This window comes from Cydia fagiglandana, chromosome 19, assembly GCF_963556715.1.
Source record: "Cydia fagiglandana chromosome 19, ilCydFagi1.1, whole genome shotgun sequence".
Lineage (NCBI taxonomy): Eukaryota > Metazoa > Arthropoda > Insecta > Lepidoptera > Tortricidae > Cydia > Cydia fagiglandana.
Window position 1 is genome coordinate 15,049,154 of NC_085950.1, and position 27,508 is coordinate 15,076,661.

Here is a 27,508-nt window from a genome sequence, read left to right on the forward strand (position 1 = left end):
CCCTCCCCCCCACTTCAGGCTAGAAATGCTTAGAATTACTCAAATATCAGATGTGATGAAGCTCATAGCTTAATAAAAAATTTTTGGGTCATGTATGGCAGCGTTACATAACTGACTCCAGTATTGTACCAAAAATGAAATTTTTGCCAAAAACTTATTTCTAATATTTTCTTCGTACGCGGATCTGCGCTCCGGCATACGACGGCTTAAGTTAGCTTAAATTACTTATAAGATTGCCATGCCCAAACGTTTGTATGCCCATGTTTGAAACTTTTATTTCATAAGATCTTATGTAGAACATGAAAGCAAATAAACTACTCGAATGCTTAATTTCTCATGCATCAATCAGCGCGAGCGACCTTCAAGGTCGTACAAAAACCAGTTCAAAACCATAACGAATTGCTAAATCTGAATAGGGCTCCAGGACCGGTGCAGTGTATAATTGTAGGCCTTGGATCTTGGATGTCTAATAATAGTCATGTGGTGAGACCGCAACAGGGTTGAACTATAAATGGCAATAGGGAAAACATTACTCCCGAGAATCTTCTCTTCTTCCTCGCGTTATTCCGGCATTTTGCCACGGCTCATGGGAGCCTGGGGTCCGCTTGACAACTAATCCCATGATTTGACGTAGGCACTAGTTTTTACGAAAGCGACTGCCATCTGACCGTCCAACCCAGAGGGGAAACTAGACCTTATTGGTATTAGTCCGGTTTCCTCACGATGTTTTCCTTCACCGAAAAGCGACCGGCAAATATCAAATGATATTTCGTACATAAGTTCCGAAAAACTCATTGATACGAGTTGGGGTTTGAACCCGCGACCTCCGGATTGAAAGACGCACGCTCTTACCGCTAGGCCACCAGCGCTCCCGAGAATGCTCGATTTAAATCATTTCAAGCCCGATATTATTGCAAAATCTGTGTCGTATGTACCCTCATTTATATTCCAGTGGTGTCCAAACTTTTTGAACTCCGGGACTCCGCTTTTTTCCGGTACTAGGATTGTGTAAAGGTTGGCACTTTTCGCAGGCCGAATTTGGGCGGGTCGGGTGATATTATGAAGACAGCTGTTGTAATCAATTCATAACTCTTACAGTTATTCCAGTCCGCCACGGACATCTACAATACCATAGTAGTACAGTAGTCTATCTAGGTAAATATTGGGACTAACAGGTCTATTCGGATTTCGAGATAATCACAAGATCTAGAGACCATTTAGAGATCAACTAGATCTACATTAGATATCGACTAGATGTGACTTGGATATCTAAGTCATAACTTGTCGAAATCGTTCAAGAGGACCTCCAGAATCGCGGAAACGTCATGACATATCTATCTTACAAATATCTTTAAATTATCCATATCGTAACTTGTTCAAGTCTAGTAGAAATCTTATTCATTTTCCGAATCGAGCCGTAAGTAAGGTTCATTGGGGTAAACTTCGAAAGCGGAATAGTTTAGATTGCGGGAAGTCGGGGACTGTTACAAATATTAATATAAATGATTTAAAGCTAAAGTGGGACTGGGCTGGTCATGTCTGCCGAATGCCGAGTGAGCTGTGGGCCAAGATCGCCACAGAGTGGCAGCCCAGATCAAAACGAGGATTTGGCAGACCACGTCGGCGATGGCGAGACGAGTTAGACTCCTTTTTAAAGGAATGGCCAGAGACTGCACAGGATCGGGAAGACTGGAAAAAGTGGGGGGAGGCTTTTGCCCAGCAGTGGGACATTGTAGGCTCCCAATAATAAATGATTTAAGTTACAAAGGACCCCGCAGCAAACATAGGGAAAAAGTGGTTTCAGTTAAATCTCACGAAACTTTAGTATGATACTAATTTGGCTCTCCTGATTATTTTTTTGTGTGGGCCCAACTCTCTCGGAAGTATACTTTCAGAAATAATCAAGTATATAATTTTCTATTTACGCGACAACATGTTTTCTAAAATCGATATATTGTTATGACACGCACTGACAGTTACTGACGTTATAAGGTGCAGTTACCAACTGTCAGGAGGAGGAATTACGTAAAAATGGTTAACAAACACATATTTTGTATAAAACAATTAAGTACATTGATTATTTCTGAAAGTATACTTCTGAGAGAGTTGTGCCCATACTAAAAAATAATCAGGAGAGCCAAATGAACATCCTATTAAAATTTCGTGAGACTTAACTGAAACCACTTTTTCCCTATGTTTGCTGCGGGGTCCTTTCAAAGTTTTGGTACCTATTACAGGTTGTAAATGAATGGTACGTAAATCCTACTAGCATTTACCATTTTATTAATAGTGTACCCGCGGTGTGATGGATGCGATATTCAGCCAGCGGTGCACCTGTGTCCCGGTTTATGTCTTGACTTTAATTAATCTACATTTTCGGTGCTCTACACTTGAAATGCAATAAAAATGAATCTCATTATAAAAATAATCTGTTTTTGTGCTGCGCAGCACGCAGTGTCTGACATGAAAATCAAATCATCTACCTAAACAGGTATTTTTAGGGTTTCGTAGTCACAAGACTACGGAACCCTAAAAAGTGTTACTTCCTCACACACGTGCGGGATTGTAGATTGGTCCCGTCTGCTTTTATTTTGCGGTAGTTTTAAAAATACACTCACACATAACTATATACCAAATAATCAAAGCAGGTCTGTATTAACTATTTGAGAGCTTCTCTCACGCGCCTGTTAGTTTGTACAGCGCTGGGGGATCTATTCACCAAATCGAAAGCACGTAGTTTTCATCGCATCAAAAGTAGGGCCCGTGAAAAGGCCTTTTATGCGGCGAACGTAGGATCCCGGCTTTAGAAAACTCCAGTGAATGTAGTCTTTTTAACGAATTTGTTGGTAGTTTGTAGTTGGTTTATTTTATGTCAAAATTTTTAAATTCTGCAGTAATAATAGACTTTCAGTCTTACTTTTTGGTGAATTAATTATAGAAATAAACATAAAAGCACAATAACGTGACCCTTTAATTTATTATGTACATCTTCTGTGAGCTGGAACAATGTGCCCGTCTAATAATCCAATAGTTGGACCTTCAGGGACTAGCCGATGATTACTTACTTAGAGCGGACACAAATGACACGAGTCCAGACCGGCGGCTCTCTAGGGGAAGAACTGTCAATACTGACCGTATATTCTCATTTCAAACGAAAGCGAGTATAATAACTCAGATTCCGTTCTACTAAAGTAAGGCCACTCAGAAAAAATAATTTTGTACAATACGGAGGTAATATTATCATCATTCTCTTGCCCTTGTCCCATTCACTTGGGGTCGGCGCAGCATGTCTTTCTCTTCCACACCTCTCTGTCGCCCGTCATTTCATCATTCACTTGCATTCGTTTCATATCATCTCTCACACAGTCCATCCACCTTTTCCTCGGTTTTCCTTTCCTCGTACTTCCCTCCACATTCATTCGTAATACCTTTCTCGTCACATGACTTTCATCCCTCCGCATCACATGCCCGTACCACGCTAGGCGATTTGATTTGATTTTGCTTTTTCTGTTATAAGTATACGGAGGTAATATCTTGTCGCATATTTCAGTCCCGCCGATGAATGCCACTGCACAAGCGGTACAGATATATAATTGTAATTGCGCAACCAATTTCAAAATTTCAATGACTTAAATGCGTCGTCGAGCAAAAGTTTTCAGCCATGCGCAATCGAGGGGCATCAGGTTGTTTACACCAAATAATTTGTGTTGTATCATAATCAAATTTTAATTGTATTGGGAATTTCGTAATACTCTACCGAATTCCGTCAATTTATTAACCCTCAATTGTGATTGGTAATACAATGGCATCAGGAGCGTTCACGCATAATTAAGGTCAACGGATAAGGGGTTAAGGGCAGATGAAGCGGGGTTTGAACTTGTGTGTGGGTTAATCCTGTGACCACTAAAGACGTCAACGCGTCAACCATAGTGCATTTTAACAAGGTTAGCCATAACGCGTCGGAAGTGTTGGACGCTTCGGCTCGGACCCGGACCATTCTTTCGTGAGCCATCCTTTGTGCGCTTCCTCGGACTCCGTGTAAGAACTGTTTAGGAATAACTTGGATATCGCCGAGTTATTGCGCCACTTCTTGACACAGAAGTTTTTCTTTACACCAGGAGATTTATGACATTCATAGGCCCATTATAAAATGCTTCAATAGCATACGTTTAACTTTGATAAACCACAAATTCTCAACAGAACCAACGTAAATAAAAGTTTGTTAAAATCGCTCAATTTCGTACCTCGCTTTGAGGTTCGCTGAAAAGTTTAAATTGAATGTTCGATGCACATACACACAGCAACACTCCTAACTGTACATTGGTGGACCTTATTACAAAAGGCAAAAGGTCCACCAATGTACAGTTACGAGTGGGTGATGGTCTACATCAACGTGCGGCTAAGCTTACCAGTCCTTTGAGCGCGATGCCAAACCACCGGCGTATGCCTGCGGTGACACATTGAATGCTGCTACCTTTTCACTTTGTCGGTGCAAACACTGGTGTATGCTAATCAAGGGCTTTGTAAATTGAGTGGTTTGAATATGAGATCACATGCACAATTTACGACTCATTTAGAAGATGCGAGAACTCGCATGCAAGTTTTATTACATTGCGGGTTTTGATCGGTCGGTTGAATTGGACGTAACCAACAGTCCGCAATGTAATTAAAATCGCATGCGAGTTCGCTCGCCGTCTAAATCAGACCTTATTTAAGTCAGTGAAGCAACCGATATAAAACTGCCCACCAGAGTTATCCACATGTGTGTAATTCCAACATTTATGAGAATAATCACGGCTCGATTCTGAAAATGTATTAGATCTCTACTAGACCTCAGCAAGTTACGATATGGATAATTTAAAGATATTTGTAAGATAGATATGTCAAATTTGACGTTTCCGCGATTCTGGAGGTCCTCTTGAACGATTTCGACAAGATAGATATGTCAAATTTGACGTTTCTGCGATTCTGGAGGTCCTCTTGAACGATTTCGACAAGTTATGACTTAGATATCCAAGTCACATCTAGTCGATATCTAATGTAAATCTAGTTGATCTCTATATCGTTTCTAGCTCTTGTGATTATCTCGTTTCCCGAATACGCGTGACAGTCTTCTTACCCACGTTAGTACTATGAAGATATGTCTATTTTTAGTACACGCTATAATTTAACTAGGCCAGGGCTGTGTCTCATCAAAATATTCCTTCGAAATTTAGGTAGGCAATTAATCATTCATGGCATATTTTAGCTTTACTATTAGCAATCCATTACCTTCTTTATTTTCATTTGTCATAATCTAAAAGTGGCTCATTTATTATCTATGAAGACCTCATCACAAATGAGCGCCTTCCGTCTATTAAATAACAATCTACTGCTATCAGTGGAATAAATTCAGGGCAGTTAAATAAGGACGTTGTTACACCAAGTTACACATGGAAAACAAAGCGACTTCAACATTATCCGAATAAATAATAGCACACGCGTAGATAAGCTTCCTCTATTCATCTCCCTTAAGTCGAAAGACGCCCTTGGCCTTTAGCCTTGGTCCTTTAGCCACATGCGGGCGAGGTCGCGGTAATCATTGTAAGCAGCTGAGCCTTAATGGCAATGGAGGTATAATAATAATAACACGAATAACTGCCGAGTAATGGCAAACCGATAATGTTGACCGTGAAATCTAGCGAGTACGAGTAGATTGTTATTGGAAAAAGTTAGGGGTGAGAAATAGGGCTTAAAAATACTGTTGTGGAGATTTGTTCCGGGGAAGAAATGTGTTAAAGGTTGAGTCATAGTTGACTCACGCAAGAAAGGTCCGGGTCCAAGCCGAGGCGTCCGACCTCCGACACATCCTTTTCTATAGAAAGCGTCACGTGAACATCTGTAACTGTACCCTTTTCAAGCAAAATAAATGATTGATTATTACATGACTACCGGCGCGATTCGGAAAATGAATTAGAGATGCACTAGATATGAAATAGTAAAGATATGTGACGTTCCACGGCAAAAGGTACCATTGCCCCGGCTGAATATTGGAGCGGCGTTAATAATAGTGTAAGCGCCAGCTGCCATAAGGTATACCTTTTGCCATGGAACGTCACATATCTTTACTGTTTCATATCTAATGCATCTCTAATTCATTTCCCGAATCGCGCCGTACACAATAATCCTAAAATTAAACGTTTCCCGTTCAAACTCAGCTTCAACCCACACTTGTAGCAAATAAACTTCACTATAGTTTAAAGGCAAAAATAGTACAGTGACTTGTCATGTTTCACGCCAAATGGAATTCCTGTGTTCTAATAATGGCCCGTGGTGCGCCGCTGTCGCGAGGCAATAATAAACCTGCAACTCGAGATTTTTCCGACGTTGCTTGCTGAAGCATGTTTTTAATTCTAGGGGGTTAAAATGCCATTATGCAGCGCCTGCTCTTAAGAAAAAGAGAGTGTTTTCTAAATGTATTTATTGTTGGTTATGATTATTTTATACATCAAGCCACGTTCAACAATTCATTGGGGTACTGATGTGTGTATATATGTTGAATTTTTACATAGCTATTCAGCGTGGGAATGTAGCCAGCCTTATGGGCACGTTACCCTTCCGCAGGGGACAGATCTGGGGGACCTAAGGTAGGTGGGTAAGTTTTATTTATTTATTTTATTAGTTTTAATTTATTTAGTTTATACTTAATTTTAATAATAGTTTATAAGTTTTGTTATCGAATTTTACATACATGAACACATTCACTGCCAGCGCGAGCTACACGCTTTAAACTTAACCGATGATACGTCTTTCCCATTTGTAGCAAAAAGCGCTTTTGAACAAATAGAACCTGCTTGGAGCGCTGTTACCTATGTGTTTACAAACTTTTGCCTACTTTATAATATTCAATTAAATTGTCAAGACTTGTCGGCGCGCCTAATAGAGGCTTCTGGTGACCAGAGGGCTAGCCACTATTTCGCCCAGCGTATTAGTATATCCATACAGCGGCGAAATACGGCCAGCCTTCTGCACCTTGCCCATTGACGGCGATCTAGGCCTAATTTTTTATCTGTAGCTTTTTAAGTTTTATTATGTTTGTTTATTTCTTTCTTTGTTTTTATCAATAAAATATATATTTATTCCATAATTAAGTTGATAAAATGTAGAGTTGAGAAAATAAAACACAGGGACCCATTAAGCTTGAGAAAGCAAGAGACGGGAAACAAAACATATAGGAACAACGTGTCCTGTCACGTTTTCCAGTTAAAATATCTGAGCGACCGAGCTTTGCTCGGAAAACATATGAAAACTCAAAAATGCGCGTTTTCCCAGAGATAAGACCTAGCTAGAACGATTTTTCGTCCCCGAAAACTCCCATATAGCAAATCTCATCGAAATCGCTAGAGCCGTTTCCCAGATCCCCGAAATATACCTTATATATGTTTATGTAAAGGTAAGTCCCCAGTTATTCCACCTGTGAGCTCGCCAATCCCGGATTGTCGTATCATGGGGCCAGGCCGCGGAAAATGGAAAAATTCCTCGATATCCCGAGACGGGATATAAATTATCGCGGATTGAGTTGGTGCGAATCTCTGAATTTATTAAAGTTTTTTTCGGTGATGCCAATTCAGCTGGTTCGATTATTTTCTAGTCTGATTTGCGACTTGCTCCGCCAGCCGCGCCGCGTTATTTAGTGTGTGGTGGTGGTGTGAAAATTGAATACGAGTATTGTAGGTAAGTACACACACACACATATCTTTGGATAGACAACAACATCTGTCTTCCCGCAACCCAAAGGAATGAATAAGGGTAAACGTACTGGTGCTCGACGCGGTCCCAGTACCTACATGTCATCTTGAAACTTAAGTAATTGTCAGTAATAGAGGTGACAGCAAGGTGTCATCTATTGGGCATTAGCATGTCGAGCACTAGTGCGTTTACCTTATAAGATGTGAAACACAACAATTCCTACACGGTAGAAATCGCAGACAACAACTAGTATTTACTATAGGCAATGGCAATAGGTATTATGTGATTCAGTACCTAAAGAATAAATTTAAAATTATTCGATTTATTTAGAAATGTTTCTATTCATTTTCTCCTAATGCCGTATCTTATCTTTCATTTAGTTTCCCCAAAGGCTTTCATAAATAGGATAAAGGTTTTAATCTTTTAAATGAAACCTGGCATTCGGAATCCCTCAGACCTTTATACTAAACATTAAATTTTCTTACGGGTTAGGTCTAAATGATTAATGTAATTACACGTGCATTTTGTTTAAGAGTACTTAATCACTCTCGGATTACCTACGAATTACGGCGTCTGTAATTCCAGTTTTAACCCACTTCGAAATAAATTTGGCGAAGTGTGAATGCGAAGTGCGGTAAGTGTTCCGTGTCACATAATAACGTTTCAAGACACGAAACACGTGTACGAGGTAATATGGGGCATTATCTATGAAAAGGGACCTTATTGTCGATGGCGCTTACGCCACACAGCGTCGCGCGGCATTGTATTTATATCGGAGCATCGTTAATAATGGCGTAAGCGCCGTCGACAATAAGGTCCCTTTTCATAGATAACGTCACATATACTAACATTAATAAAATTCTCAGCATCATTTTTCAATTAAAGCAAGTAATATATTAAGTACCTACACGATACGTATGTAATCAATCAGTAGACACGTGTTTTTTAGGGTTCCGTAGACAAATGGCAAAAAACGGAACCCTTATGGATTCCTCATGTCTGTCTGTCTTGTAACGGTTCCAACGCTACAATAAAAAAATATTTTTTTGTATGGGGACCCCCCCTATTTTTTAACTTTTTTTATGCCCTCTCGCGCATGAGAGGAGGCCTGTGCTCAGCAGTGGGACGTATATACGCTGAAATGATGATGATGATGATTATTTTTAGATTTTTTCCTACGCTTACACACAATAACCGAGCTGGATTCCAAACTTCATCCTTCTAGGTCATCTGGAAGTAGGTTAGGTTTAGGTACTTATATGTCAGTCCCAATAAAAAATGGTTTTTTTGTATGGGGACCCCCCCTATTTTTAAACTTTATTTTATTTTTGATTTTTTCCTACGGTTACACACAATAACCGAGCTGGATTCCAAATTTCATCCTTCTAGGTCATCTGGAAGTAGGTTAGGTTTAGGTACTTATATGTCAGTCCCAATAAAAAATTGTTTTTTTGTATGGGGACCCCCCCTATTTTTTAACTTTGTTTTGTTTTTAGATTTTTTCCTACGGTTACACACAATAACCAAGCTGGATTCCAAATTTCATCCTTCTAGGTCATCTGGAAGTAGGTTAGGTTTAGGTACTATAAGTCATAAGTCAGTCTTAAAATTTACGACTTTTTGACCTTCATACCTTTATAACCGTTTGAGCTAGCTTCATGAAATTTGGGCTTCTAGATATCCTTATGGATATAATTAAACTCACGTAGTTTTATGTGTTTACGTCAAAGATGTTTTGAGTTATAGAAGGGTCAAAAGTGGCACCAAGTGGTTCGTGTAATATTACACTCGGCGCTGGCTAGCCAGTTCCTTTGCTTGAACTTTTTCCGAAAGTATAAATATGAAACTTGGTAAGTAGATGTATTCTGTGAACCGCATTAAGATTTTCACACAAAAATAGAAAAAAAACAATAAATTTTGGGGTTCCCCATACTTAGAACTGAAACTCAAATTTTTTTTTATCAAACCCATACTTGTGGGATATCTGATGGATAGGTCTTCAAAAATGATATTGAGGTTTCTAATATATTTTTTTTCTAAACTGAATAGTTTGCGTGAGAGACACTTCCAAAGCGGTAAAATGTGTGTTCCCCCCCACCCCCCGTAACTTCTAAAATAAGATAATGATAAAACTAAAAAAATATATGATGTACACCATGCAAACTTCCACCGAAAATTGGTTTGAACGAGATCTAGTAAGTAGTTTTTTTTTAATACGTCATAAATCGTAAACCGCAATTTTATTTGTAACTTGCTGTTACGGAACCCTTCATGGGCGAGTCCGACTCGCACTTGGCCGCGTTTTATTTTCACTAGATCTAAGCAAGAATATAAAAATCTAATAATGCCTTTAAACGAGCAATTCTTGTTTATTTGTAAATGTCGGGGATCTCGGAAACTCTAACGATTTCGATGAGATTTGCTGTACTTATAGGGCTTCGGGGGCGATAAATCGATCTTATCTCCTATAAAAACGCGCATTTCATAGTTTTTATATGTTTTCTGAGCAAACATCGCCAAACGCCAAGCGAAAAGATACCTATTATGTATCGGAATGATAGATGCAAAAGACACGTTGTTACTTAGACATTATTTAAGTTTAGGTGATTGTCATCTTGGCTAGGCTCCGGTCAGTTTCAGTCAATTACTCGGCTTGCACTAAGCAAAGGTCAAACAACGAACAGCCCAACGGAAGGTTTTAAATTCCCAAAGGGTGGAAAAAATGCTAACAATAGCTTATGGGCCTTTGAGAACGTGACCCTAAAATGGTAACATGTGTGGAATTATGGAATTGAGCACTGTCGACGCGAGAGCTTATTTTAAAAATACTAATTTGCATAATTTGTACAAATAAAGATAACTAATGTTTGTAATCAGTGGAAGTAACGCGATTTGTACCACAAAGAGAAATGCCGAAATCGTCAGATTGGCCAAATTACGGACAATTGCAAAACCAAGCGACTATTGCGTACGGGGACCAGTGTAAACTTGGACTCTGATAAATTTTATTTGTACCTACTCACGGAATAAACATATATTAGGGAGGGATTCCAAGATCTGTCCCTATTGGTCCGTTCAAGAATAGAGCGTCAAGGTCTGTCCTTGTTCTACAACTGAGACTGATAATCGAAAAAGGCCCCATGGTGTTATAGTTCGTTTATTTTAGCAAGAAAGAACTTGCAAAAAGGTAAGTGATCTTGCCATGTCTTTTAATTGAAAACCGCTTTTTAAAAAACGATCGTATTAGATTCATAATTGTTAAATATTTGCTGTAACTTATTTTTAAAAATGTTTTTCAATTAAAAGACCCATCAAGATTGTTTACCTTATTTCTAATGCTATAAAAAACGAACTATAGGTACTATCAGCCAAAGCCAGAGTCGACCAGTTTCAAAACAGTGTCGCTTGCAAACGTTGATTTTGGAGTTGACCCGCCCCTAATTTGTTGACCAATGAGAAACAAAGATCCTTTTTTTGTTAAGTAACTGTCATTGTTCACAATCAGAAAAAAGGCCAGTCGTCAAAAGATGTATGTAAGTACAATATACATGTACATACCTACATAATAAACCAAAAACGGCCAAGTGCGAGTCGGACTCGCGCACGAAGGGTTCAATAGGTACCATTACGCAAAAAACTGCCTAGCTATCACGGTTCATGAGATACAGCCTGGTGACAGACGGACAGAAAGACAGACCCTTCCGTTTTTACCCTTTGGGTACGGGGTTGGGGGGTTTGGATTTGGGTGGGTAAAAACTAAAAACCTATAGTTACATATTTGCTGTCATTGTTTTGAGTCCCTTTTCAAATACGAGTATTATATTCAGTAAGTATCTTCCTATTCAAATCCAAGGGGCGAATCCCAGTAAGAATAGCGAAACAAACACTTCTAAGATAAAGTTGAGTTGCGTATTTTATTTCCAAGAAAGTATCAAACAAGAACTTAACCATCTCCTAACATTGCTTAACAAATACTTTCTTAGGTGCTTCTTGCAAACACTTTGTTCGTGGGTGGGGAGAGAAACCCGTGAAAGCGCTCAAAGATTAGGGTTGCTTAATCCTATTGTTTTGTTTGTAAGTTCCATACCCCAAATGGAGAAAGGAGGCTCTGGTATTAAAAGGCTGTTAATGGATCAATTATGTACTTACTTACCCGTTATTTAAACAGTTAATTGCCGTTTAGAATTTTTTATAGTACCTATATGAGGCAAACGAGCACACGAATCACCTGATGGTAAGCAATTACCTTCACCCACCAAACCACCTGCAACACCAAAAGGGTTGGAAGTGCCTTGTCGGCCTTTAAGATAGGAGTAGGTACTCTCATTTCTTGAAGATTTGAAGGTCGTATCGGTTCGGAAATATCGCGGGCGATAGTTCATTCCACGTGAGGCAAGAAGTTTCTGAAGAAACGCACAGTTGAGGACTGCCAGTGCCAAGCATCTAAAGTGCATGGTGAAGATGGAAATGTTATCGCGTAGTAGAGAGTAAGAAAGCTGTGTCAGCGTGTCGCGGAATTCTCGTCAATACCTATTATAGCCAAGGACGCCGTGACAAGAGGAATATTGTCTGTGTTGGGATATATCTGTGCCTCCAGTGTAAAAGGGTTAAACTCAAAAAATGTAATTTTTCAGTATGGCTGAAAAACGTTTCAAACCGAGTTTTCTCTGCATTGTTTAAAAAAAAATTAGGTTTTTGTTTTTAGTTTAGATAATTTAAGTCATGAATTATAACTTGTCATTTAAATTAACCTGACGTATGTGAAAGTAACGGAAATATTGGCTTTCAAAAACAACTTATATCCCTTTTCACAAAAATAATGAATGTGTGAAAAGGTTAAACTGCACTTTCTCTAGTGCTGCTAAAATCTTTTTGAACTTTTGTGATGTGTAAAGAAACCATTTTGCGAACGAAAAAAATACAATATTTAGCATTTTTTTTAGATTGATGGTACAAAAAACAAACCAAAGAGAATAATATCAATGTAATTAAAGAGTGACTTAATATATTTAATTACTCTGTTGAAATTGTGAATGGTTACTGAACAGAGTAATGTTGTACTGTTGTACTGTAGTAGTGTTGTACTGACAACAGGGCAGTTGTACTTGTTTGTCTTACTTCCCCATTTTTGTATTTTTTTTGCTGCACAATTATTTCATAATCAGCCTTTTAGATGTCTTTTCTTCTACAGGACTTTCATTTTGATATTTGACTTCCACCGTTTTGCAGAACATTGACCAACTAAAAACAATTATATGGAAAGGAATCTAAGTGAACATTAACCATAATCATTAACTCAATTTAGCGAAACTAGATGGTGAAAAACGGTCAAAGTAAATTATTTATACCCCTTTACACATCATGACGTCTTAAAAAATGTTTGTGAATAATAAAAAAACTTAAGTTTTACCGTCATTCACGAACTAGACTCGGTAGTTGAAATAGATCTAAGTGAATTTTGATTTCTTTACACCGAATGTTTCTTGAAATGTAGTTTATTCATTATGATTAAACTTTACTTTAACTATCGTTCGTAACACGATTCTTAAGTACCAATTTTTTAAACGAGATTATATAAAAATAAATCGTTTTGAACATAATGGTTAAGATTTTTGGCAAACTTAAACCCTTTTGCACAATCGATATCTCAGCAATTAGAAGTCGTAGGGCCGTGGGTGTCAGCACAAAAGATGTAGTTTCATGTAATAAACCTTGTACTGGCAAAATTTGTAATTTGGACAAACTCGAGTTTAACCCTTTTACACTAGAGGCACAGATATATAGGAGTGGTTTGTCCTACCTTATAGTCTTGTTGCGGTCTCTTCTATCTGCTTCGCCTTTATCTGCCTCTGAAGCACCATCTCTGGTTAAAGGTTTTCTATTATTACAACAATCAAGTAGGTATATAGGCATGCTTGAGAGAATGGATGAAGATCGGAACGTGAAAAGAGCTTACCTGGGCCATCCAGCAGGAAGACGTCCTATCGGACGCCCCAGATATCGCTGGTGCGACATGGTGGAGGCGGACCTGTGCGAACTTCGAGTTAACAATTGGCGTGAGGTCGCACAGGACCGAGAAAAGTGGCGCTGTCTTGTGTCGGAGGCCAAGTCTCATTTTGGGTCGCTGAGCCAACGGAGTAAGTAAGTAAGTATAACCGGTTACCCACCTATTTTAAGTCGCTGGTCATGTTTCACTGCGTACTGAGTAGATCATCTAGCATGAGTTGAGTAGCGCGCTCAAATACATTACATCTTCAAGACCAAGTAGGTATGGATCGAGCGCGAAAATATAACTCAGAATGCTAAATAGCAGGTCAGGTCAAAACACTGATTTGTTTTTTTTCTTGGTTCTTTGTAGACTTGGCTAATAAAATTGGTAATACATATTTTATATATGTAAAATTTGAATTTCACGCCTTTGTTTACTGACAAGATTTGCTTGACCAGCTATAGTTAACTTTTAGTTAATTATAGCTGGTCAAGCAACTGTCAGTAGAAAAAGGCGCGAAATTAAAATTTGCTATGGGAAGATTACCTTTCACACCTACATTTTTTTAATTTGCCACTTTTTTTGTACTGGCGGAAATGACTTGACAGACTATATAAAAATAATCTTTTTTCGATGAATACGTTGGTGCAATACGGACCGGTGCGATGATCTGTCAAACGACCGTCAATGTCAAATTTTAAATACGTCAACGTCACTGTCATTAATTTCACTAGAATTCGCTTACGGAAACAAGCTGCAGACCGATCATGTTTTTGCTTATCTAAACTAAAAGGATAAGATAACTGCGACCTAGATTAAAGTTTAATCGCGTATTGTCACCCCGTGGGTTCAGACACGATGTTGTCGCGCTACGTGGTGTCGCAGGTGAAGCACAACGGGTACTTCCTGGCTGGGCTCGCGCTGGGCCTGTGGCTGGCGCTGGCCACGGTGCCGCTGGACGACGCGCCGACGTGTGCCGCGCCGTCGCTGCCGGTGCTTGATGACTATGAGCCACAGCGCGAGGAGAGGCCTGATGTGAGTTTGTTGGTTGTTTATTGGTAGTGAGGTCAAGGTACTTGAATGTTGAAATGACCTGTGACATTGACGTGATCAATTTTTTCGCGATTTCAATGTTGATCCTATATTAGAAGTTATTTAGTGTGATAATCACCTCACTCAACGTGGTAAACGGCTTTAAACACCTTGTATTTATTTATAAAATGAACAGGATGTCATATATGGAAGGAAAAGTGACCAAGATCTCCAGTGCCCAGGGCTGAAACCAAACCATCTCCTCTTCAGCATTTTTACCAAATGTTATAAGTACTAGGCTGCCTTGATAAAGGCAGTATCAGTTGGGTTTACTCAAGTGTATGCAGTCTTGTCAATGGCTGAGGTCCCTTTGACCTTGTACTAGTATATTCACTTATGTATCTGATGTTTGCAGCATGCAGCGGTAGCAGCAGGGCGAGCAGTGCAGAGGCCACGCTACTACAGCACGGAGCTGGGCATGCGCGCGCCGCTGCTGGCCGGCGTGCTGGCCGGTGCGGTGGATGCACGATCCACCGCCATCAACGACACTGCTCATGTCCTGCAGCCAGCGTTGAAGTTCTTCATCACTGCTGATAGCCGCCAGGTATGTACATGAGAGTACTTACACTAACCCTATGCTTTGCATTTGATGATTGACCGGTTTAGTTTAATTTAAATTAGCACAAAACTCTTTTGTTAAGCTGTACTTCTATTATGCCTTCAATTTATTATTATGAATTCATTTATAAAATGGGAACAGTGTTAAATGTTGATTTATTTCTCAGAGTTGTAGGTTTATCTTCGTCAATAATGTCAATATATTGGTCATGACGAATGACGAAAACCTTATTACAGCTGTTGAACACCAACCGCCTGTGGGAAAATCCGATCATGATTTTTTACTACTGTTAATGCAAATAGAAAATAACAATACATTAAGTAAAATTATAAAATCGAACAGGAAAAACTACTTTAAATCAGACACTGAGAGTATAGACTCGGCCTTATATGAACGCGACCTTTTAAATCTAGTAAGCACACATAATACACCTAACAGCAAATGGGAAGCATTTGAATCCACCATCCTCGAGGTGGCCAACAAGCATACACCGAACGCGAGGCCACCGCGTAAACCACCACTGAAACCTTGGATTGACAAAAATATAAAACAAAAAATACAGGACAAACGAAAGGCATGGGACAAATATGTACTTACAGGATGCAGAGATGATTACAAGCACTACAGAACACTTAATAATACACTTCTAAGTATAACTAGGCAATCCAGAACTGATTATGAAAGCCGCATTGTAAATCTCGGACCCAAGGCGTTTTACGCGTACATTAGAAAACAACTTTGCACAAAAGTTTCAGTTCCTCGTGTTATGCACGATGGGGACAAGACAGTAACAAGCGAGGTTGACATTGCGAATGCCCTAGCCAAACGTTTTGAAGCAAACTATGTTAAGGAGTCAAACGACACGGTACCTCTTATTGCATGCCCTCGGATCCAGGAATCCTTATGTGACGTCACTATTTCGGAAGATAAAGTTTGGAACAAATTAAAGAAGCTACGTGAAGATACTTCCATGGGCCCCGACGGAATCTCAGCAGTCTTGCTAAAGAAATGTAAAGCTATTTTGCCATCACTTACGCATATTATGAAGGAGTCATTTCACACATCAATTGTGCCGCAGAAGTGGAGGAACGCTCTAGTGACACCTATCTACAAAAAGGGAGACAAACTTAACCTTAACAACTACAGACCAATTAGTTTAACCTGTCTAGCAGTTAAGCTAATGGAGGCTATTATAAACGACGAAATAAGGCTATTCCTAGATAGGAATCACATAATTGTCGACCAACAACATGGCTTTATGAAGAGAAGATCCACTGTCACTAACCTACTAGCATGTGTTAAGGTCTGGTCTAGCCATCTGGATAATGCAGAACCAATCGACGTGATATACCTGGACTATGAAAAAGCTTTTGACAGAGTGCCTCATCGTAGACTCCTAGCTAAACTTGAGCACTTTGGCATAAGAGGAAAACTTCTACAATGGATAAAATCGTTTCTACGAGATAGAAAATTTAGAGTGCGAATCGCTGAAAGTGTTTCTGATGAATTTGATGTCTGGAGCGGCGTCCCACAGGGATCGGTCATCTCAACGACCATGTTCAGCATATTTGTTACCGACTTACAAACCACCATCGAATCCAACTTCAGCTTCTTTGCAGATGACTCCAAGCTGTTTGTAAACCCTATGATAGACCATAGCAAACTACAGGCAGATCTGAACCGAATTAGGGACTGGTGCCTAGACTGGCTTATAAACCTCAACGAATCAAAATGCACAGTCCTCCACATGCACAAGAAAAACCCCAAGTTGCCCTACACTTTAAACAACGTACAATTAGCAGGAACCACGACCCAACAAGACCTAGGAGTCATCATGTCTGACGATCTCAAGTGGGAACCCCATATTTCACAAATGGTAAAAAAGGCTAACTCTATAATCTACATAATTAGAAGAGCTTTTCGTATTCTCACCACCGAAACAATGCTCAAGATATATAAGACCTACATAAGACCAATTCTGGAATATGGTTTTCAGATATGGAATCCATACTTCAAAAAAGATATTGACATGATCGAGCGAGTGCAGCGTAGATTTACTAAAATTCCCACACAGCTAAAGTCACTTTCGTACGAGGAAAGACTAGTCAAGCTGGGCTTGACAACACTGCAAAAAAGGCGTGAACGTGGCGACTTGATCGAGACATTTAAAATCATTCATGGATATTACGACTGTCCAGAACTAAGCGACCTGTTCACTCGAAACCCAAACACGCGCACAAGAGGACACTACCTTAAACTAGTAACCACAAAACATAAAACAAATATCGCGAAAAACTTCATTGCAAACCGAATAGTAAATGCTTGGAACAAATTACCCTCAGAAGTTGTGAACCCTACAAGTGTGAATCAATTTAAAAATAGACTCGATAAACTATCTAAACAGTGAAATCGTGCTAAGTGAACTATGATTTAGACGCACCAGCATCAGCTGCCTGTCTAAAACGAAATAATAATAATAATGGCAGCTCGCCCGCAGGGCAGCTTGTGGCGAGCTGTTGGGGAGTAACGACCCCACGGACCCGAGTGCTCCCGAGAGTCGGTCAGGGTCTCCGTCTCCGGCGTGTCTTCGTCGGTCGGAGTGGACCCCAAGGGGACCCGCAGGACTCTCAGCTCTGGCTTGCCTTCATTGGCCGTCCAGAGAGGAGTCGCTAGAGCTATATGCTCCAGGGGTGGAAGTGAAAGATGCATAAGACGCGAGTTGGCACAGTGGCTGTTAACAGTCACTGGGTAGAAAGCGGCGCACACCTCTCGACACCCCTGAGCCGCTCACACCGATGTTGCTCCTGGTCGTCTTCGCGACGGCAGTTTCAGGGGCCCATCTAGTCAGCGGCGAGTCACCGCCTGCCTCGATGACGGTGTTAACATTGTTATGGCAGGTGTCCGGACCTCTTTTACAATAGCCCAGTCTCATTGTCCACCCAAACATCAATCCATAGCCCGGAATACTGTTCACTTTTTCTACAATAGTCCCAATGCCTGCTGCGACCGGTTCATGGGTGTCTATTGTTGCGCCTGTGAACGGGTTCCAGCAGGCGTTCTACATGACATTAAAGCTCTCCAAGGGGCCTCTACGTGTTGGATCTATATCCCCACGCAAGCCTATCAAAAGACCGGGATTTATAGGCCCGTGAAATCCAAAAGGAGACACAAAATAATAATAATATACCTACTGTACTCATGGTGTCTATACGGACAACATACAGTCTATAAAGACATATGTCCACCCCTATTTCACAGGCTTCTTACCTTATCTAGATTCCATAATTGTATAATATGTGCATTAGCAGTCAAAAGGTTAATTAACACTGCTCGTCATTTACCAATTTTAAAGTTACCTAATTCCATTTTTAAACTAACATTTAAATGTTCACAGGCATCGAGCGGCCTAGCCAACGTGGTGGGTTTCACCGACTCCCGCGCCCTACTCCGGCCTTTCCATGCGCTCAAGTATCTCGCTGATAACTTCCTTGACGAATACGACTTCTTCTTCTTAAGTGCGGACAACGCTTACATCAATGCGAGGAGATTAAAGCAGCTGGTGGCCAGTATCAGTGTGTCGCAGGATGTGTACATGGGCATGGTGGAGGGCGACAGCCAGTATTGTTTGCTAGGTATGTATGTAAAATATTCCATAGCTTGTTTAATTAACTTCAATAAGTTTTTGGCATAAATTTCATTTTTGGTACAAGCTTTTATCGCTGACTGTACTTTTTTTACGACAGACAACTAATACTCATCAAGACAATTCTAAAAACCCCTAACACAATTAGGTTACATTGTTTTATCACAGAGTTCCTATGGCCACCTCCTGTCTCCATCATCAGATCAGCTTGATGGTACCATAATATTGCATTGTCATCTGATTTATACATGCATGCAAAATTTCAGCTCAATCGGAAACCGGGAAGGGCATCAAATTTAACTTGCAAGATAAGCAAGATTTGATTACACACAGAAAGAAAACGGTCAGGTGAAACTAAATAAAAGCTTGTAAAAAGATTACAAGAATGTTTTGTGTAGATCAACAAGTTTAGAGACATCCACCCTAAAATTGACTCTCAATTGTTCAAAAATGAGATATTTCTTTTGACTTTTTAGAGTTCGTAGTAAGTTGTTTTTGGGAAGGCGTCGGGATAGAAGTTTTGTGATCCCAGAATGCCTCTCCAAACGGCGCATTGTGTGCACGCCGGCCTCCCCCTCTCGGTAGAAAACTCTTGCCCTATTTTTAAAAATAACTTTTTTATTTTTTTTATAGAAAGCGGCATCCTCCTATCAAATAGCGTGCTCCGCGCAGTCCACAACGCGCTCGACTGGTGCGTGCGTAACTCGTACTCTCCCCACCACCACGAGAACCTCGGCCGCTGCGTGCTGCACGCGGCGCGCACGCCCTGCACTAACAACATGCAGGTACAGTTAACACCACAGGTCTAGATTGTACAGTCACCACACGGGATTGTTATACCATTTAGGGTTCTTGATAAATTGGAAATTCTATAGCGTAAGTGTAAGTATTGAACAACCAATTTAGCTACCCTCCTCCTCGACCCTGAATTGCGAGCGTGAGATGGTACAAGGTTGCCTGTCTAATATAAAAATTGCGAGCAACTAAATTATAATGAAATGCTAAGGTCGAATCACTACACAATCACTACACTACACCTTATAAAACAAAGGCCCCTGCCGTTCTGTTTGTATGTATGTTCGCGATAAACTCAAAAACTACTGAACGGATTTTCATGCGGTTTCCACTTATCATGGGACATTCTTGAGGAAGGTTTAGGTGTATAATTTGTTTAGGTTTTGTGTAACCCGTGCGAAGCCGGGGTGGGTCGTTAGTTATAATTATCATAAAGTTTTGTTCATTTAATTTATGCATAAACGTCCTTTGATGTAGGTATGTATTGTCCTTCGAGCAACACGGAAGGGAGGCGGAATAAATAAATATTACATTTCACATGTAATATTTATTTTTACATATCATACGTTTAATAGGCCTGATGACAAATTTTGAAATCCCTTGTATTATTGTCGGTACACCTGTATTGGTTCCGAAAAACACAATATTTCAGCTATACACATAAGATTTAACATAGATAATTGCATTTTATTATAGCTAGTTTAAACTTCGCGCGAAAACGCCTCGCATGCCATTTGTGACGTCATAATTTAGTTGGTGGTAGGGTGGTAGACAATCTATCTATCTATATATATAAATGCAAGTGTCCTGACTGACTGACTGACTGACTGATTCATCAACGCAGAGCCGAAACTACAAAAGCCAGAAAGTTGAAATTTGCACACCAGATTGCACTTATAAAGTGTACAAGAGATAAGAAGCGATTTTGAGAAATTCAACCCCTAAGGGGGTTAAAAAGGGGATGAAAGTTTGTATGGGGTTAAAGTTTTCTTTTAAGCTAGGAATTTGAAACTTCGTAAAAAGATATATTATTAAAATACAAGAAAACTAATTTCAGCGTTTTTGAAAATTCATCCCCTAAAGTGGGTAAAAGGGGTTGAAAGTTTGTATGGATATCAAAAATTTTTTCGAGTAGTGGAGTTGAATCTTTGTATTTAGGGATATTATTAGAAGACAGGAAAAGTAATTTCAGCGTTTTGTAAAATTCATCCCCTAACAGGGTTAAAAAGGGGTTGAAAATTTTAATGTATTACAAATGCTTTGAAACTTCTTAGAAAGGCATAATAGCCGATTACAAAAAAAAGTAATTGCAGCGTTTTTGGAAATTCAACCCCTAAGGGGATTAAAAAGGGGATGAAAGTTCGTAATCGGGTGCAAATTTTATTTTAAGCTAGGAACTTGAAACTTTGTAAAAAAGTATCAAATTCAAATACAAGAAAACTACTTTCAGCATTTTAGAAAATTCATCCCCCAAGGTGGTGAAAAAGGGGTTGAAATTTTGTATGGATATCAAAACATTTTCGAGCGCGGGACTTGAATCTTTGTATTTAGGGATATCATTAGAAGACAATAAAAGTAATTTCAGCGTTTTGTAAAATTCATCCCCTAACAGGGTTAAATAAGGGATGAAAGTTTGTATGGGGTTAAAGTTTTCTTTTGAGATAGGAATTTGAAACTTCGTTAAAAGATATATTATTAAAATACAAGAAAAACAATTTCAGCGTTTTTGAAAATTCATCCCTTGAGGTGGTGAAAAAGGGGTTGAAAGTTTGTATGGATATCAAAATTTTTTTCGAACGCGGGACTTGAATCTTTGTGTTTAGAGATATTATTAAAAGACAGGAAAAGTAATTTCAGCGTTTTGTAAATTTCATCCTCTAACAGGGTTAAAAAGGGGTTGAAAGTTTGAATCCATTACAAATGCTTTGAAACTTCTTAGAAAGGCGTAAGAGATGATTACAAAAAAAAGTAATTGCAATGTTTTTGGAAATTCTACCCCTAAGGGGATTAAAAGAGGTATGAAAGTTCGTCTTGGGGTGCAAATTTTATTTTAAGCTAGGAACTTGAAACTTTGCAAAAAGGTATTAAATTAAATTACAAGAAAACTCATTTCAGCGTTTTTGAAAATTCATCCCCTAACGTGGTGCAAAAGGAGTTAAAAGTTTGTATGAATATCAAACATTTTTTTTCAAGCTTTCAAGTTAGGAACTTCAAACTTGGTAAAAGGGCATTAACATTATATTAAAAGTTTGTATTATAAAGTTTGCATCGATGAAAAGTTATGGGTACACAAGATGTAAAATGTTCAAGAGTCCACGCGGACGAAGTCGCGGGCAACAGCTAGTGTTTACATACTTACAGTTACGAATTTCCCTTGAATCCGAATGATATTGTTAATTCAGCACCATATATTACAATTAGGGATGATAAATACATTACAATAATTTATCACAATAACTTATTTTACACAAAAACTCTCACACGGTTGCAGTTTAAAATGAATTATTTAGATACATGTAAATTTTGAGTGAAAATCACCGAGCGCCGGTTTACTTTTTAATTTTTCACTTTTTCTAGTTACGACAGCCAACATGGCAATGATAGTTCCATTCAGCCAAATAATTGAAAAAGTTTGTTGTTGAAATATCGTATTATTTAGCATTTTATTTAAGGTGGTTCGATTTTCATACAAAATTCAATCAAAGCTCATTAAGTAACTACACACTATTAGTACATAAATATTTCCGCATTTATCTTCCTTCGAATATTCGTTTGCGCGAAATTAACAGGAAAACAATGTTTCATACAGAAATCATGCAAAAATCATAGTTAAATTTTCATCAATTTTACGTATGTGTATGTCACAAATGTCGTGTACAGATACATTTGCGACGTTGCCATACCATTTCCGACGTTGCCGGGCTGACCACGGCGCGAATTTGGAGTGCCGTCATGTTTAGTGCAATTTTGTTGACACTGACGTTTGACAGGTACTTAATTGACCTAAGCGAGAATAAGTACCCGAAGTTCGTCAGCTTAGCTAAGAACTATCATGGCGTGTTATGCAAACAGTCGCTTTTTTGCTTACAAACGGAAGATTCCCGGTTCGATCCCCAGTCAATTGTATGCTGGAACATAACTTTTTGTATTTTTGTTACATCTAAATTTCGTATTGTTTTTTTATTTTTATTTAATTTTTCTTATTATCATAAATCGATTGATTAAGTATGGTATGGGCTACACGTATTCGTTTATTTTTGACAAAGAAAATTAGAAATTATACTCTACCTAATCTCTCTTATTTTTACAATCAGGACATCCTCACTGCAATAAAAAAGAGATATATAAAATTTCCTGTGGATAAAATAATGGATTTTGTCTATGAATGAAAAACACAATTATTACTATAGTTTGTTTTTTTTAGCATTAGAAATAAGGTAAACAATCTTGACGTGTCTTTTAATTGAAAAACACATTTTAAAAATAAGTTACGGCAAATATGTAACAATTATAAATCAAATACGATCATTTATATTCTTCTGCTTTCATAAGTAATAGTTTTTTGATTTTTAAAAAGCGTTTAAATCTGTGTGCCTAGCCAAGATGCCAGTCGTTCGCTCCGTAGCGAACGTTAGGGTAATACCTGTCTCTATCACTCTGCCATATTAATGCGACAGACACGGCTGCGCTTCGGTCGCTACGGAGCGTAAACCATTGGCACCTTGGCTAGGCACCCTGGTCATCTGGAAAGCGAAACACATACGGAACGCGTTTCTATTACTCAATACAGTGGCCAGTTGCAGATTCGGCGGTAAACTTAACTATACCTAAATCTGGGTGCCTAGCCAAGATGCCAGTCGTTCGCTCCGTAGCGAACGTTAGGGTAATACCTCTCTCTATCACTCTGTCATATTAATGCGACAGACACGGTTGCGCTTCGTTCGCTACGGAGCGTACACCATTGGCATCTTGGCTAGGCACCCTGGTCATCTGGAAAGCGAAACACATACGGAACGCTTTTCTATTACTCAATACAGTGGCCAGCTGCAGATTCGGCGGTAATCTTAACTATACCTAAATCTGGGTGCCTAGCCATGATGCCAGTCGTTCGCTCCGTAGCGAACGTTAGGGTAATACCTCTCTCTATCACTCTGCCATATTAATGCGACAGACACGGCTGCGCTTCAGTCGCTATGGAGCGTAAACCATTGGCACCTTGGCTAGGCACCCTGGTCATCTGGAAAGCGAAACACATACGGAACGCGTTTCTATTACTCAATAAAGTGGCCAGCTGCAGATTCGGTTTTAAAGTTAACTATACCTAAACCTGGGTGCCTAGCCACGATGCAGGCTAGTAGAGTTCTCTTTCACCTTCAGCAGAACCGGGAGATCCAAACCTACCTACTTTTCATCTAATAATCTCAAGAATCAGTGCATGATTCAAACTTTACCGGTTGCCGTGGTAAGACCTAGGATTTACCATATCGGTGTTGGTAAAAGCCCGAAGTAAACTAGTAAGATTTAACATTTCGGGCTTTTACCGATCGGCATCGGTAAAACCTAGGTTTTACCGGTAAATCCTAGGTTTTGCCGTACTTCGGGCTTTTACAGTAACATATATATAATAATTGCTCGTTTAAAGGTAAGATAACACAAAGGAGAAACAAAAAGAAATTACCTACTCGCACCAGTCTTGAACCCCAATCCTCTTGCACGTAGTTATTTCCACGAACATACCGTTACGCTATTGCAATGCAACATACTTACGTTGTGTGAAATTGTCTACTACAAGGATCACGGAAACACTGTTTGCATGTGTGAGTAATACTAGGAAAAAGCGTGACAGCAACACTCCGTCGAATTAAAAAGGTGGTTTTTGCACAATGAAGTATTCAATGTTTACTTTAATTGTTCAATATTTATTTAAAGAGTGCGCGAAACATACTTTTAAGTATACAAATACCATGACCATTTCACAAAAAAATAAAACCTCAAATTTTGCAAAAGTGGTGCCATCTAGCGAGAGTTAAGTTTTGAGTAACCTAGGCGAACCACCTTAAATAATAGATATCTACTTTATATCGTGTAATAATATTTTTTGGACGTAATCAATGTTTAGTGGCGAAATAATATTTTTTTTGCACCTTTCGAACTCTTTGGTGAGGACGTATAGATTTCGGTCGATGAGGTTGTCTATGTTGCTCTAAGAAATATGTTATGGATTGATGACGTCACTGTTTAGAACGCTTCTGATTGGCGTTTCAGTAATAATGGCCGATTGCAGAATTTTGCACTTTTATTTTATTGAATATCTTAATAATCCTTCAGTTTATACTGAGATTGGGATTGCCATTTTTTAGAATCATATTAACATATATGTTTCTTTGAAACCATTATTTCCATGATTCTTTGTTACTTGCAACAGGCCTATTACATTTAAATATAATTATTATATTTTAGTCTCAAGTAATTGTTAGATTTATCGATTTTGCTCGCTCAGTACAAATTGCGGATCGGTCGAGCGACAAATCCGACTTCTCATCTCTCAGAATACAATGACATACTTCAACGAAAATGTGTTAGTGTGCGTGTTGTGACACTAGTCACTCGTCCGTACACAAAAAGAGATCGAGGTTCGCAAGATTTGTCTTTGACGTGTGTCATTTTCTATGTATTTGTGTCGTCATTACAGATTGGATTTTGTATGTAAGTGTGTGAGAAGTGCGACTTTGTGCACCTTTCCCCCCGCGAAAAATGGCACAAAGATTTGTACGGTGAGATATCGCTTGGGCCCCTCCCTTCCGACGTGTCGGAAGCCGGTGTTGCTCGAAGGTATTGTCACTTCTCTCAGGTTTTTCCCATCTTTCGTCATGCAAAATTATATTCCTCGCGCATTTGTATTAATGTACTATTTTATACAGGGCGAGACATACGTGTCAGCGACTCTATCGGACCCGCTCCAACTGACGCCATCTTTAGCGGACGCCGTGACGGCGCATCCGGCTACACCGCCGCAAATGTACTCGCTTCACGCTTACGTCTCTAGTGTGCTGCTGACGAGGGCCAAGGACGAAACTAGAGCACTGCGGAGGGCTCTACACCGGGGAATACGGAGTCATCCACCTGGGTAACTATAGATTTTTGAGTGGATTGATATGTATGGTTGTAACCAGGGGTAGGAAATTCGTTCGGCTCAGCATTGCTCTGAGCAATTATTAGGGTTGGCACAACTTGACGTCCCTTTGCGTATCCTAATAAGCCGAAAGGGATAGTGCCATTCATTATAAAGGGACAGCATGATTCATCCCTGAACCGCTGTCAAACTTCGGTTTTGTAGGAAGTTTTTTTCTGTACGGTGGTACAGTCACCTGCAACAATATGTTGCTCTTCGAAAGTCGCAAAAATATGTGACACGCTCTTATGGCTCTACAAATAAGATCGTGTCAGATATTTTTACGGCCTTCGTGATGTAACAGATTAACGCATTCACTGCCACCGACGCATATATGTATATGCGTCACTGCGACTTTCACCCTGTGCCTTTGACGCACAGACGCGTTCATAATATATAGTGACAGCCAAGTGCGGCACCTGGTGAATGTCCAGGAAAAGAGGGTGGCAGTGAATGCGTTAATTCAGGTGATTATACTATTACTTATTCTAAATAAATAAATACTAATATAGGATATTTTTACACAAATTGACTAAGCCCCACGGTATGCTCAAGAACGAACGACAACACGAACGACGAAGAAGAACGAACAAGAACGACGTTCGAGGAAGAACGGTATTCTGTAATACAACTCGCAAAACGTCCCTGTATTTCTTTCACTGAATTTCCTGTTAATGTATAGTCTGACAAAAAAAATGTAGAAATTAAAAAGTGGCAACACTGTGGCGTCGTCCCTTTCATATCGATCTACGTATATGTATAAGAAAACGGGACGACACTACAGTATTGCCACTTTAATTTCTACTCTTTTTTTGTCAGACTGTATTGCTGCATCAATAAAATATGTCGTTTTAGAGCCCCCCCCCCCCCCCCACATCTAGCGTCTTTCGAGCGTCGGCGTCTGGTCAGCGCTATGGAAAATGACATCGCTGCGCAGTTGCGTCGACGTTGCGTCGAGCAGCGGCCATAGAGTTGTAGACGCCGACGCTCGAAAGACGCTAAATGTGGAGGGGCCCTTAAAATTTCGTCTGATACGAACCGGTCGTAATTGAGGCATGTTGTCAGGTTCCGCAACGGCACTTGGCCCGGCGGGCTGCGCTCGGAGCCCGGGCTGGCGGCGCCGGCGCCCGACTCGCGCTTCGACCACCCGCGCTGGCTCTCCTTCAACCGCACACACGCCTACATGCTGGATGACCTCGCTGCAGTCCGACCCCTGCCCCGCGCGCATACTGCGGCGCTGGACGTGAGTACACGTGCGACAGGGACGGGTGACTCGCCGCTCTCCTCATACACACGCCTACATGCTGGACGACCTCGCCGCCGTGCGGCCCCTGCCCCGCGCGCACACCGCGGCGCTGGACGTGAGTACACGTGCGACAGGGACGGGTGACTCGCCGCTCTCCTCACACACACGCCTACATGCTGGATGACCTCGCCGCCGTGCGGCCCCTGCCCCGCGCGCACACCGCGGCGCTGGACGTGAGTACACGTGCGACAGGGACGGGTGACTCGCCGCTCTCCTCATACACA

At 40.0% G+C, this 27,508-nt stretch overlaps 1 protein-coding gene across 1 annotated transcript in view; it reads left to right on the forward strand.

Moving 5' to 3' along the window:
* The first annotated feature begins 14,445 nt into the window (after positions 1–14,445).
* The window catches only part of LOC134674232 (chondroitin sulfate synthase 2), a 40,167-nt gene continuing 27,104 nt past the window's right edge, over positions 14,446–27,508 (forward strand). The window contains exons 1-6 of the mRNA XM_063532292.1: positions 14,446–14,752; positions 15,165–15,353; positions 18,763–19,000; positions 19,645–19,796; positions 25,728–25,933; positions 27,044–27,221. Coding sequence (XP_063388362.1) covers positions 14,576–14,752; positions 15,165–15,353; positions 18,763–19,000; positions 19,645–19,796; positions 25,728–25,933; positions 27,044–27,221 — 1,140 coding nt within the window. The 5' untranslated portion in view covers positions 14,446–14,575. The remainder of the gene's footprint in view (positions 14,753–15,164; positions 15,354–18,762; positions 19,001–19,644; positions 19,797–25,727; positions 25,934–27,043; positions 27,222–27,508) is intronic.